A 13,576-nucleotide genomic window follows, 5' to 3' on the forward strand; every position below is an offset into this window, starting at 1 on the left:
TTCACATGATTCTTAATACCAGAAATTAAGAGACAAGGGCAATGAGAACATACTAATAAAAAGATTAAGTACCTCTCAGGAGAAATTCTTTACTAAAAAATGAGGGTTACAGTTTCTTAACAGGAAATTAACATATAAAGATATCAATTGCAGGGAGAGAATTGTAAGTACCAGAGCAATCGTTGACGATCAGCTTCTACATCATTCTAAGTACAGTATAAAAGCCAAACAGTTAAGTAAAACTGTGTTGTTTTTATGAGCATTAAAGTTATAACCAAACGAACAGAAAACCTCACTGATTTTGCAGCAGTATTATTGCACAGACAGAAAATTAAAATGATGAAAATACAAGAAAGCATCACTTGGTGAAGCAATTTTATATTAACACAAAGTAATTATACTTTGTGGCACTGTAAGGTATACAGTTCTTTCTGAAGAAAGCTGAGTCAGCCAACACCACATTTAAATTAAAAAAGCTAACATGTAGAAGTAGCACTATTAGTTTGCTTTTAAAGGCAGTTTAAACTATTGCAAATGTTTTTTTTCTGATACTAAAAAGAAATAACATGGCAGTCCCCAGGTTATCTACAAAGTCTTAATTATTTATCCTGCGCTGACAGCTCTGTTATTTTCAGCACTTACACAGAAAGCCATTGTGAACAAGCACACTAGTCAAAATGATCTTAGTGTATGATCCTGAATTATCATTATTAAACATTATATAGGAAATACAATTGTTTGTCTTTACATTATAAAAGTACTGTGCAAATAACTATGAAAACGTATTACACTTTATCCATTTCTGATGCTTTTCATGACATCCACAACTTGAAGTCAGTAGAAGAGATATTAAATAGATTGTGAATACTAAGATATACTCTCCAAAAACAATCAATCAAACAAACAAAAAGGATTAGTACCCTTTTGTTGATGATACAGACTTCTTCCCTGAGCCATCTGACAGCATTAACAAACATATTACATACACTGTTTCATACTGAAGTCAAAACGGTAGTCAGGAAATGTATCAGGCTGAACAAAAATGTCAAGGCAGATTAATCTCCAGTGCTCTATACACAGCACACTTGCTGCATATTGCCTACCTTTGCTCCTGCACAACTTGAAAAGACAACACTTACCCTTGAAGAGTGATGTGCTTTTTAGAGCTTTCAGCCCAACTTCCACTCAGCATAGCAGCAAAGTAACTAGATCTGGCACATAAAATAGCCCTGAGAGAGAAAAAGTAAACACGATTCCACTAGATACAAATATTTATTATGAGACTCTTTGATAACATTGACTTAAATCTTTGCCCTTTATGCATTAAGGTGTCATCTGTATACTGCATGCCTTTTCTTCCAGTATGTTTGAAATTTTAAAATACACTAAAGAAAAAACAAAAGCAGTACTCCAAATTTTTCTCAGCTACAGATTTTTTCTAGTATGACTTTGACATTCACATAAAGTAAATCTATTGTCACAAGCATTTTCCTTTTATATAACATGAAATTGCAGATGTATTTCTTCTGTTTTATTTACCAAGTAACAGTAAGTTACTGTGTTTTCACAGCACCAGTTTGGCCAAATAGTTATATCCTGAACCTCCATATCAATTTCTCTTTATACTGCAAAATGTCTATTTATTAAAATGAAGAGAGAAGTATAAAGCTTCTCTTACTCAAAATTGGCTGGCTACCTACCAGCACGTACTAAAAAAATCAAACGAACTTAATAACAAAATAATCCAACAACTTGATGTGCGTTTCCAGCACTATTTGAGAAGAGCTATCAGTTCTGTTCAGACTTACTGTTTTGTATTTTATATTCAAAAAGCCTAACTTCATAAGAAAGGGGCTCATCCAATTTCCTTCTACTTCCTTCAAAGACAATAAAAAAACCCTGATCAGTAGTATTTCTACCAGTATCAGAGCGTTCACAAAACAGATGAGAAAACCTTTGCAACAAGAGTTTCTTAAGGTGGAAGTGAAAGGGCCAAAAGAAAGCTAGTAGATGAGAACTGCTTTGTGATTTCAGCCTTCCAGATTTATACACCAGTTACAGTGTTAGCTCTTACACATCTAATCTGGGCTATGTTAGCTGTAGATGATATCCTTATACATACAGTTCTTTTCTTGACATCTACTAAGCTAAAATTACTGTTTGTCATGTATTTCCTGTGGCAGAAAAAGCAAAGTATTTTGTTTGGCATGAGAATACATTCTTTCATGCGTATTTGTTGGCTCTTGAAATGTTTCAGAGCACTTTTATATGTGCATAGGAAGAAGTAAGAAGGATGCTATTTATGCTCTCTTTTCTAGTTGTTCTATATTCTGGAATCTCTCGTATCTTTCTACTCCTTCCTCTTCTAGAGTCTCTCAGTATTTAAAATTAGGAACTTCTTGCACATTCCTCCAGTGATTCACCCAGAAATAATAATAACGAAGCTTTTACAGAATGCTTCACATCACGGTTTAATATGGCCACACTTAAATGGGTATTATCTCACAGCTCTGAGTATGTGAAATTCAAAAACACATACCATGCTATCTTGTTTTTGAAAGTTACAATACAGTATCATAGGGATGTTTGTCATTCTATTCCAAATAATTTTTAGTAATAAACAGGGCTCAATCAACTATAAAGACATAGTTAAGTGGTGATTTACAGGATTTATTTTAAATTAGATGGCTACTTATCAAAATATTGACAAATGTGTATTACCTAAATATATGGTATTGATAAAAATTTAACTTATAAAATATATCAAGATATCACATGAACTTGAAGTAAATTTATCTGTACTTTCCTGCTGTCGTGGTTTGTGCCACAAGTTTATTACTGAACAAGTTGTGTTGCTACACAGAACTGTAATGATACAGTGCAGCACCAGTAAGACAAAACTCGGCACCTCTCTCAGAGCACTGCTCCTTACACTGTGCAAAGTCTACAGGAAGGTCATCAGACTTCATGAGAAAGTAAGGAATATGGAGGTGACTGCGTGGGGGAGGGTGGGAGCTTAAACTGTCTCCAGTCTGAGAATTAAAAAACAAACAAAAAAAAACAACCTAACAAAACAACAACAACAACCAACTTCAAAATAGATCATACTGGTGCTTTCACGACAATTATATCCAAAATTAGCTTTTTGTTATTCACTCCTACCATTCATGTGTTGTGGCGTTAAAACAAGCAACTTTTGTGCCTGTTTTAGAACTTCCTTGTTTCCTCTACGATTTACTGCCATATTTTTTTTCTAGTTAGACTACATACATGTACATTGCTCCAGGCAGTAAGTGGCCTAAATTAAAGAAGCTCTGACAACAGAATACTTTGTGGAGTTTTCTTTTGCAATAGAGTATTTGTTTCTCAAAGTTACAGCTCTAAGAACATGCCTTCTTATTAGTATAGACCAGAATTAAAACCATGCCTAACTACACTCTATTGTGGGAGTCTAACATATATCCTGATTCTGTTATTAAAAATACACAAACGTAACTCCACCACCACTGTTACGATACTTCTTCTGTAAAGATATTTATAATGTCAGTAATACAACACCCCACACTGGTTTTGTGTTGAGAAAATACTAAAAATAGTGGAGATTTTTGATCATTTCTCTGTTACTTATATACATAAAGTAAACAAAATACAGGCTCTCCAGTTTGCTACTTCAAATTCAAACAGTAAATGCAAACAGACTGATACCAGATGTACAGGGAAGACAAGAATGATACTGCCCCTATAATTTGCTTTCCCAACCTACAGAAGTCCAATGAGCCAAAGTTGTTAAATGGTCTTGAACTTTACACCCAATAAAGGCTGCTGACTTCCTGAAGACAGCTCAACTGTCTTTACATCCACATGACTGAAGTAATGAAAGTAAAATCAGATTATGATGCACAGATTCTGGAAAGCAGAAAAAAATGAAGTAATTTCAACTCCAGAAAACTTCTACCTGTATGGTAGTTTTATTCAGCACTAGTAGCCGAATAAAATAGCTGAAGTTTATGAATAGATTTTTCATTTTCTTTAGAGTACAGATGATTTTTAAAAAGTTAGCAAAGAAAGCTTACCTAGTATTTATACAAGAGAATATACTCTTTACAATGGCAATCTTAGAAGAAGAGTTGTTTATATACCTGTGAGCTTGGAAGTTGTGGCCTTCTACACAAATATTAATATCTGGACAACAACGCTTCTTGTAGAGCTTCATTAAGTCTTCTCCTAATACAGATGCAGCTTCTAGCTTGGAATCACCTGGAGGTGGGGAGAAGTGGCTATTTTCACTTGTTCAGTATATACTAGACGATTCTTAGGATACAATTGGAAGTATTAGTGAGAAAGAAATTTACACGATGTCAGATTCTAACACTACACATTCAAGGTAGATGAATTTTTCCTTGCGAGGTTTTTCATACCCAGCAAAGGAACATGCATTTTACTTGTCATTGTGAGCAGAGATTCAGGAAATTAACTGGTGCTTCACTTTGATATCTATAGCATAAGAGTGTTACAGGGACTCTTTTGTAAGATTATGTACCCAGTTCATTTCTTCTGCAAAGATCTGTTACCTTGGTGTTCAAGAAAAGTTGACTTTGAAGAAGGGTAGGATCATGTAGTGCTACCAGATTAGTTGCTTGATCCTACCCTAATGTCACAGCTGCAGCAGCCAACACTCTTAGTGGGATACAGTCACGTGTTTCCTGGAGTTACAGACTTAGTTCACAGTTGTAGTAGGAAAGGCTCTGAAAGATTCCATATTCCTCATGAAATAAAGCACAGTGGAACTTGTATAATTTGTTAGAAAAGGAAAGGAATGGAGAGATTGTGTTCTGTGCAAGTCCCACATGCTCAGGACTCAAGTTTGCTGCATTATAGAGAAAAGACAGGACGCAATGACGACATACATGCCCAATGCCTGGCACATCCTTTCAGATTTCTGCTAGATATTGGTAGGGAACTGTTTCTGCCAAACTTCTCCAGCAATTCATTTTTTCAAAGTGTGAGAGACTGAGGTATAGCAAAGAATATCCATGTAGGTTGCGTTACAACAATAGCTTTAACTTCTTCCCTCATTTTTACATCCGTATAAATCTTTGGATAATTACTTCAAAGGAAAAAAAAACAAAACAACAATAAAGTTAAGAAAAATATACCAAACCTACCTGCCATGGCTTTGTTGCTTTCTGCATCAATGGCTACTTCTGAAATTTCCTCTTCAATAAAAGATACATAAGCCACTTCTTCCTGCACAGCTCCGCTTGGAGCATTCTGTTCAGCTGCTGTGCTTTCGTCATCCCCAAGACAATTTACATCTGTTTGAGTGTTCTGAAGAGCAGCGATGTTGTTTTCTTCTATTAATTTGGGTTCCAGTACTTTTTTCATCATAGCCAGTTCCTCTGATTCTTGAAGATTTTTATCAGATGAATATACAAGCCTAAAAGATGACACTGAGTTTACTCATGTAATGTTTTAATTGACCAACACAAAAAGTCTAAAATCACATAGTTCATTTCATGAACTAACAAAGTTCAGGAACAGAAAAAAGCTGGATTGTACAGCACTTAATCATCACAACAATACCTCTCTCTGAAAACAAATGCATTTCTGTAATGCTTCAAAAAGCATAAACAAACATTACAAATAAAATGTATTGCCAGGTTACAGGGAACAAAGGTTTATCTCCATCAACTTTTTCAATTAACAAAATTTTCATCTGCTCTTCGTACCCCATCTACTATAATCATCTACTACAAGCAAAAGCAGAAGCAAATTATGTTAGTAATAATAGATCACTGATTTTATAAATCTTAGCATGACTAAGAAAAGGCATTTGATATTTGGTTGTCCTTTTAAAATCAATTTAAAAAATCAAAATATAAAGATCTTCTAACATCAAGGCTACAAGTACAGACCCATAGCAAGTTTTAGAGATATATGTTTTAATTTCAGAGGAAGTGCTTGAAAGCATGAAAATGTTAACAGTTAAGATTACCCAAAGGATTTTACTTTGCCCATACAGTAATTCCAGCTTCCCACTTTCCCATCTGTTTTACCAGCTTATTTTAGGCTCAAGATCTGGAACGGCTAACAAAGCCTGCAGTCTGTGATTGCAGAGATCTCATATTTATGAAAAGATGCTCTTCTTCAGCAACTTAATGGAGCTTTAAAAAGTCAATGTGAACAGATAACATGTTTTATCAGTGTTTTTATACCAGACAGATGAAGTTAGCAAAGTTTAACAAAAGGGCTACAGTTACTTTGGATTCAGTAGATATATACTTGCAGATCTGCCTCTAGTCACTCATTCCATGGCAAAAAGGATTTATTGTTTATACTGGGAACAGTAATTTGAAGATGCTGTTTGAACACTGCTGTAAAAGGGCAGAGAAGAGATAAATAGAAATCAAGAAATCATCTTCTGTAATTCCTGTATGTAAAGGATTGGGTTAGGTAGAGGGGCTTTTTTTTTTTTTTCTCTTCATGATACAGCTTCTCGTTCTTAACATATTAGGTTAAATTTGTTCCAGAATTTATTTTTTTTCACCTTTCTGTTGCTGTTGCATACTTGCCATGTCTTGCCATGTAAGGATGGTACAAATTGACTTTGAGGGAGAAAGAAAATTGGTTATAATAGATACACTGCTTTGCCATTACAATAATTGTTGTTATGTTCTTGCTTTCTTTCTGCCAGTAACTCAAAAACACACTCATAGGCAATATAATAAGCTAGGCAATAAAGCAAAAACCTCTATGGAATCCTCAGAGTATTTTCAGATAATATACATAAGAAACCTTAGAAATGTGATTCTGTTACCAGTAAGCTTAAATTGATAAAAATGGCACCGGTTAGTACAACAAGGAAGTCTACATGCTGTTAAACCAAAACCAAATAACTGGTTTCTAGATCTGAAAAATTATTCTACAGTCCACTTCTTTGGTCCTTTGAGTTAAGTACCTTTCCTTACTGTATAACAAAATCCCAAACTGACGCGTTCCAAACCACTAATGACCATGGAGACAACACCAAAAAGCAGAGAGGTGGGAAAAGGCTTTATTTTAAAAGAGATGCAATAGTTAAAATTATGAGAAATACATTTTTCTTATTTCCAAGAATATGTAGTCACTGGAATTAATACTACCACCACCACACTTTATAGAAACCTGCTAGGACAGCCACTCTTACTGTCCCAGCCTAGTTGTAAACCAGCATGAAAGAACACTGGATTTAAATGTTATCCAAATCTAAAAGCATATTCTCTACTAGTTAGGCAGCAGCCTTTTAAATCCTCCCTACTGCAGGTTCTACTTTCTAAGAGAGAGTCCTTCACTTAAAGCCCATCTGGGAAAACAGTTACCAGCCTTCTTCTCCTTACCCACATTCTCCTTATTTATATATATGTGTACATATGTATGTACGCATACATATTTATATATGAATACACATCATCCATGTCACTAGATAAGTGCTTTTTTCGAGTTCTTAAATGATCAGTGTTTAAACAGACAGGATCTTGTACATGTTGTATATATGCTGAGATTTGTAGAGCATTAGTAAAGAGATGACAAAGCAGGCTTGAACAAGTCATTAACGCTAGGAGAGAGGGTCACTTTTCTATCTTGATTTTTTTTTTCTTATCTTAAGTTCAGCTAGCAGTACAAACTGTTAATACTAAAGTCCATCAGAAAATTCTTGATCAGAAATACTAAAGATAGCATGAAGCCGTCAGCACACAAGTCTGACCTGTATGAAAAGGGGTAATTCTACTGTTTGGCAGCACATCAGTTTAATTGTCCTGGGAAGGGAAAAAAAATAAAAATAAAAAAATAAAAAAACTGCAGTAACTTTAGAATAAAGGGACAAAACAAGTAGATGCCCCAAACAGGATACTTGCTTTTAATGTGGGGGATAATGCAATAAATGGACACAGATAAAACAAAGCATGTTTTTCTTTTATTCCAACTTTTACAGATGTTGTGTGCCATTTTCAGTAGAACTTGGTATAGCACATACTACTAGAACTTCAAGTAGTACCTAGATTAGCACGAAATATCTTCTGTAGCTGTGTAAAATACTATATCATGCAGTTTTACTCAAACAGTAAAGCTATGTATCATCACAATGAAATGCCAAAATAAACAAGATCTGTTACCTATTTTCAATAAAATAACACTAAAAGTAGGAGATCTCTGAACAGTTTCCTACCCAGGGTTTAATGTATTGAAATCTCCAGCAAACATTTTCATGCACTGCATTTAACCTTGGAGGGCTTGCAAAAATACTTCAGCAATCCACTATAGTGGTGAGTCCTTGTGATCATAAGTTAGGCATGTCATGTGTGCAACCTCAGCCTACCTGAATCACATCAAGATTCTTAGCAAATCTAAAGGGAAACAAAAAAACCACAACCATCTGCTTGACAGCTCTCAGCTTTTTGTAGCCAAGATGGTTATTTTAATTGAATTGATTTATTGTGACAAGTATTTCAGTAACTTTCTTCTCATGAGATACATCTGCTGCTTCAGTGCCTCGTGCAGATGCCATTTCAATTTTGCAGTTCTATATTAAAGCTAGTAATTTTAGCAGAAGAAGAATATGGCCTTTAAGCAAGCATTGTCCCAGTGAAAGGTTTCTGCCCATTTCTCATAAATTGATTTTTTTTCCCTAGTGAGTGACGTGTACATCCATGGCATTAAAATATTTTATTTTCCAAAGCAAGATATCAATGTCACATATACTGAATATACTGCTACTTGACAATTTAACTTCTCAAATTTCCCTAAGAAGTTGAGATTACATTTAAACATGGATCAAAAAAAAAATAATAAAACTCATTGTTTCTGTGTAGGTGGAGATAAGATTATCATTATGACTGTCTGGCATGCATTGAAAGCCTCTTTTTAAGTAAAAGAGGCATGTCAGCATGGTGAACGTTTTCTTCTGGTTCCCCCCCCCCCCAAGACTCACACAACAAGATATAGTATAAAGTCTACAAGCTTCACGTAGTATCTTAGGTATTTCCTTTCCTCCCACCTTCCTTGCTTTAGCAAAGTGATTATTCTTAGTGACTAGCTTAGCTCCTGTTTATAACTACAGCAAACAAACTTTAACTGTGAATTAGTTGTATTTAAAGAACACATATGCACAAACAAATTGTGTTGTATTTGGTACAACTGTTTTATGGAAACCTCACATGCAAGAGAAGGTCAATCTAAAAATAGAGCTAAACCATCACCCTCTGTGGTGTTGGCTTGAGGTCATGTAATTTTAGCAGGTACCCCAACCTTCTGGCTTGTTTGCCATTCCCTGCACACGTGAAAGATTCTGACAGACATGACAACAGGGAGATTGCAAGACGGATGAAACTGGAACAATGCTATTGGGCATTTGTTGTACTAATTGTAGGTAGTTACAGCCTAAAATTTATTCTATAAAGGAAAGGTGAGTCTACAGAAAGATTATTGTCATCATGCCATCTGGTAGCTTGCCTTCAAGAATGTTTTTCTCTGTACTTATACTAGATGTAGCATCCTTCTACTGCCTGATACACAACTATACAAACATAACAAGGTCAAAGCCTTGGCTGGTCTACTCTGAATCAACTGCTGGTGCTGCGCATTGATCCCTGTGGCTGTAAATGTCACAATGACAACTGTATTCCTTTTTATTTAATCCATATTTATTGCTTTTTAACTTTATCATCCTGTCGTTAGGTCCTCTTCTGGCCTTCCTTAAATCACATTCCTTTAATACAAATATTGGGAGATAATGAGAGTACTAACTAGACTTTGATTTCTAAAGCTATCTTTTCCATACTGAAATGCCATATTGCCATTTTTATTTATTTATTTAAACCAGTACTGAAACACTGTGACATTACTAAGCCATTCAAAATTTCAAATAAACATAAGTGTATGAAAGGAAAAAAACACAAATCGCACACTTTAAAGTAACACACACCAGTAAAGAAACTTTTCCTTTGGTTATATGGTGTAATAGGGATATTTGTTATGATATACAATTACCCTCCCCTTTCCTACCCATAACGTTTCTAATACTGGTTTAAAACAGCATGCAGGTGAATATTTAAAAATACAGCAGTTAAAAATTAAAACACTTACCAAATCAAGACTGCAACTACAGGGAAAAACATCTAGCTCAGGCACAAAACAGCCTAAACTTCTACCTAGTCTATCAGCCGAGGAGGTGCTCATTTTGAATCTTACCTACATTTGGGCAGATTCTCCTCAGCTGGATGACAGCAGGCCCTGACATTAATAACATCTTGATGCTCAGTTTCAGACCTGTACTCATGATCACCACAGATCTGCACAGATCACCAAAGTATTTACTGGAGAATACAAACTAAGACAAACAAAAACATTTAAGAAAACAGCCCCCAGCCCCCACGTGTCCATAAATACAACTTATACCCCCCTTTATTTATTAGAAGTATTCATTTTGCCTTGGTAACAAACACAGAAAAAAAAAATCAACTACCCACTAGAACTCTACTGGAAGCCATTCTACCTGTATTTTAGTTAAAGTACCTAAAAGCATGGTGGCATTACAATGAGTTGAGGTGATTTTCAGTTAAGGCTGTAAGACTTGCTAAAAAAGCACTGCATAGCCAAGACCAAACATTCTGTTAATTTGCACATAGGTAGATGTTTGTGTGTGCATACACACGTGTGCGTATATACTATACATGTATATGTTCTGCATACACCTGCTTGATGATCTATAGAATTTAATCTCTCATCTAGCTACTATTTGACCATGTAACATACATATTTTGCATACCTGTGCTTTTCTGCATTTTTAAGTGGTATGAAGTAATTAAATGTAGGTTCCAAACCTATAAAGAATTCTTTCCTTTCTCATACCTTAGCAATCTTAAGGAACAAATTCCCCTAACATACTTTAGTTCAACAGATTATCTTTACCACAGCAAGTAGTCAACTCAAATACAGATTCTATGTAACTTCATGTACTTTTTTACCCTTCATGGGACAAAGGGTAAAAAGCAGATTGCCTCTTAGATGACAGATTATTATATTAATAATCTAATGACACGTGACAAACTGCTGTCCTTCAGGTATGCTAAGTTGTTCGCCTCTCAAGGCAGACTGCAGAACCCTGCTGGAGCAGTAAACTCCTGACAGTGATGTGCTTGCAGTTGTTGACCTTTTCTGGTTGCATTTTTGAAGATTGGACAGAAAGCTATTGGAGGGCAGAGTCAATACTACATTACTGTCATATTGACAAAATGGGGGGTGAGCAGTGTCTATAATACAGATGCTGTACTTCTGGTGATCAACAGTTTCTTCCTGGTGTCCTCAGACAGTGAAGCGTAGGGACGCAAACAATACAGTGCTCAGCTGCTCACCTACTTCATGCTGAGGCTGTGCAGAAAGAGCATGAAGTTCACCACATCCTCCTCCCTGCTCAAAAGTGCTCAGAAGTTTGGCAATATGAGCTGCACAGCCTTCAGCACGCAAGTAACTTGTAAGCTGTGTCCTTCCTGATTAAGAGGGACAGGGGCCCAAAGAAGTATGTCACGCTGAGATGCGAGCCAAATATAGCTTGTGGGAAAAAAAAAATATCCCTAAATTCCAAAGGAAAGCTAAAAAAACCAAAAAAAAAACAAAAAAACAACAACAACAACAACAAAAAAATAAATGCAAACAGGAAGTGGGAATGAGATTTTTTCTACAGCTTTGATGAATGCTTCAATACTACACTAGCCTTCCACTTCTGTTTGATAGGAGAACATTATTTATAACCATAAAATCTACAATTTTCGTAGACTACAACTTTCTCTCAGGAGCTCAACCACAACAATGGGTCTTTATGAAGGTCTTTGTTACAACTCAGCATGGAGATGAAGGATGAAGTAGGCTAGATTCCTCTCAACCTGAAGCTGTAAATCAAGGCACTATTTTGGATTTGCTGAGATCAAAGTCATTTATATCTTAGCTGTAAGTACCATCGCTACAAGCAGAAGTCATCAGTCCAACAATGAAGCTAGGCTCTTTTCAACCAGTGCTGCTTCTTTTCCTTAGTCCAAAGTCATTTACGTCCGTCCAACTTCAGTGCTTTCTGTGGCACACATTTCCACAGTGTGCTAGCTTAGAGATTTCAAAAGCTGAAATGTCAAACAGCATTGAAGATGAAGAAAAATCAACCATCTTGCAAAATGCACTTTGTATGTCCTTCAGAATATGTGTGGAGGTTGACTTTAAGGCTTGAAAGGTTTGAGAACTCTTTTCAAAAAAGAAGAGTTGTAAAAAACTAAAAAACATTTAAATTTAGGTGAACTGTTTTGAATCAACATATGTTTTTCAAGACTTAAAAGCATGGAGAACCATGGAGAACATTTGGAGAACCTGCAATACTCTGGAGATCATTATATGCCTTTCAGCAAATGCAGACAAAGTTGAAAGCAAATGTTGAAAGCAAAGCATTCTTTCATACTTACTGCAGTTTTAATATCCTGAATACATATTTTAGCCATTAGCTGCCTTTACACCTTTAAGGAAAGGATGGATGACACCCACAGGGAGAGGTCAGCCTACGCCGTTTTTGATGACCAAACTCTACAACTGCAACACTTTCCCCTTCCTCTTCCAACTCTCTAAAGCCTAGAAGCACGCGCATTTTCTAGGCACATCCTGATGGCTTCTACAGTCTGACAGTGCCTACGGCTGTGCTCAGTGCAGCAGCACCAGCACCCCAGAGTTACCTGCCCAGGGTTTAGCAGCCCGGTGAGATGCCCCATCGCTGCCAACAGCTGGCACAGGGCCGCACACCGGCCCTCGCACCAGCAGCTGCCCGCCGCGGTACTCCCGGCTCTGGCGTCCCAGCGCGCTGTGCCGGGCCGGGCACCCCTCGGCAGCGCTTCCTTCGCTGTTTCCAGCAGGCAGTGCTGTTCTCGGCGGTGCCAGCAGCCGCAGTCGGTTTAAAGGACACATTCCAGGTTTGTGCAATTTCCCCCCCGGTCCCATTCCGAAGCCCGCCCGCACTTTCCAGACCCGTGCCGAAGCGGGCAGCTCCGGGAGGGCACCCGCAGGCTGCTGGGCAGCAGGCAGCGCGGGGAGCCCGGCCCGCCGCGGCCGCGCACTCACCGCAAGAAGCGCCGGAGCTCGGCCGGTCCCACGCCGCGCAGCCGCAGCGCCTCCCGGGGGCTGCCCAGCGGGGCGAAGAGCCGCGGCGCCCTGGCCAGCAGCACGGCCCGGTGCGCCCGCAGCTCCGCGCCTCCCGCCCGCAGCGTCACGTCGCAGCGCGTCCCCTCCGCCAGCAGCCTGCGGGAGCACACCCGTACCGTTACCGGCGCCGCTACCGCCTCCCCGCCGCCTCGCCTCGCCTCGCCCCGCGCCCACCTGCCGACGTCCCGCCGCAGCTGCTCGGCCAACGCCTCCCGCAGCCGCTGTCGCTCCGCCACCCCCGGGCCGGGGCCCCTCGGCGCGGAGCCGCCGCCGCAGCGCGCCATGTGCCGCTGTGCCGCAGGCGGGGCGGTGGCGCGCGGTGCCTCGGCTGCGCGCCCCGCGCTACTCGCGAAGGCGGAACCAGACC

At 38.3% G+C, this 13,576-nt stretch overlaps 1 protein-coding gene across 4 annotated transcripts in view; it reads right to left on the bottom strand.

The window, feature by feature from the left end:
* BTBD8 (BTB domain containing 8) overlaps positions 1-13,493 on the bottom strand; it is a 41,263-nt gene extending 27,770 nt beyond the window's left edge. For 2 of the 4 annotated variants that reach the window (XR_004253532.1, XM_032192160.1), the window contains exons 1-5: positions 13,384-13,493; positions 13,129-13,305; positions 5,166-5,437; positions 4,140-4,257; positions 1,140-1,229 (exon numbers count right to left, since the gene is read on the bottom strand). Coding sequence is in view for 3 of the 4 variants with exons in the window: in XM_032192160.1 (XP_032048051.1) it covers positions 1,140-1,229; positions 4,140-4,257; positions 5,166-5,437; positions 13,129-13,305; positions 13,384-13,493 (767 nt within the window). In the remaining variant the exon portion in view is untranslated. Of the gene's footprint in view, positions 1-1,139; positions 1,230-4,139; positions 4,258-5,165; positions 5,438-13,128; positions 13,306-13,383 lie in introns of those variants that run through there. The other 2 variants (XM_032192162.1, XM_032192161.1) reach the window with 1 other exon arrangement.
* Between the last annotated feature and the right edge of the window lie 83 nt (positions 13,494-13,576).

Source organism: Aythya fuligula, chromosome 8, assembly GCF_009819795.1.
Source record: "Aythya fuligula isolate bAytFul2 chromosome 8, bAytFul2.pri, whole genome shotgun sequence".
NCBI classification, from domain to species: Eukaryota; Metazoa; Chordata; class Aves; order Anseriformes; family Anatidae; genus Aythya; species Aythya fuligula.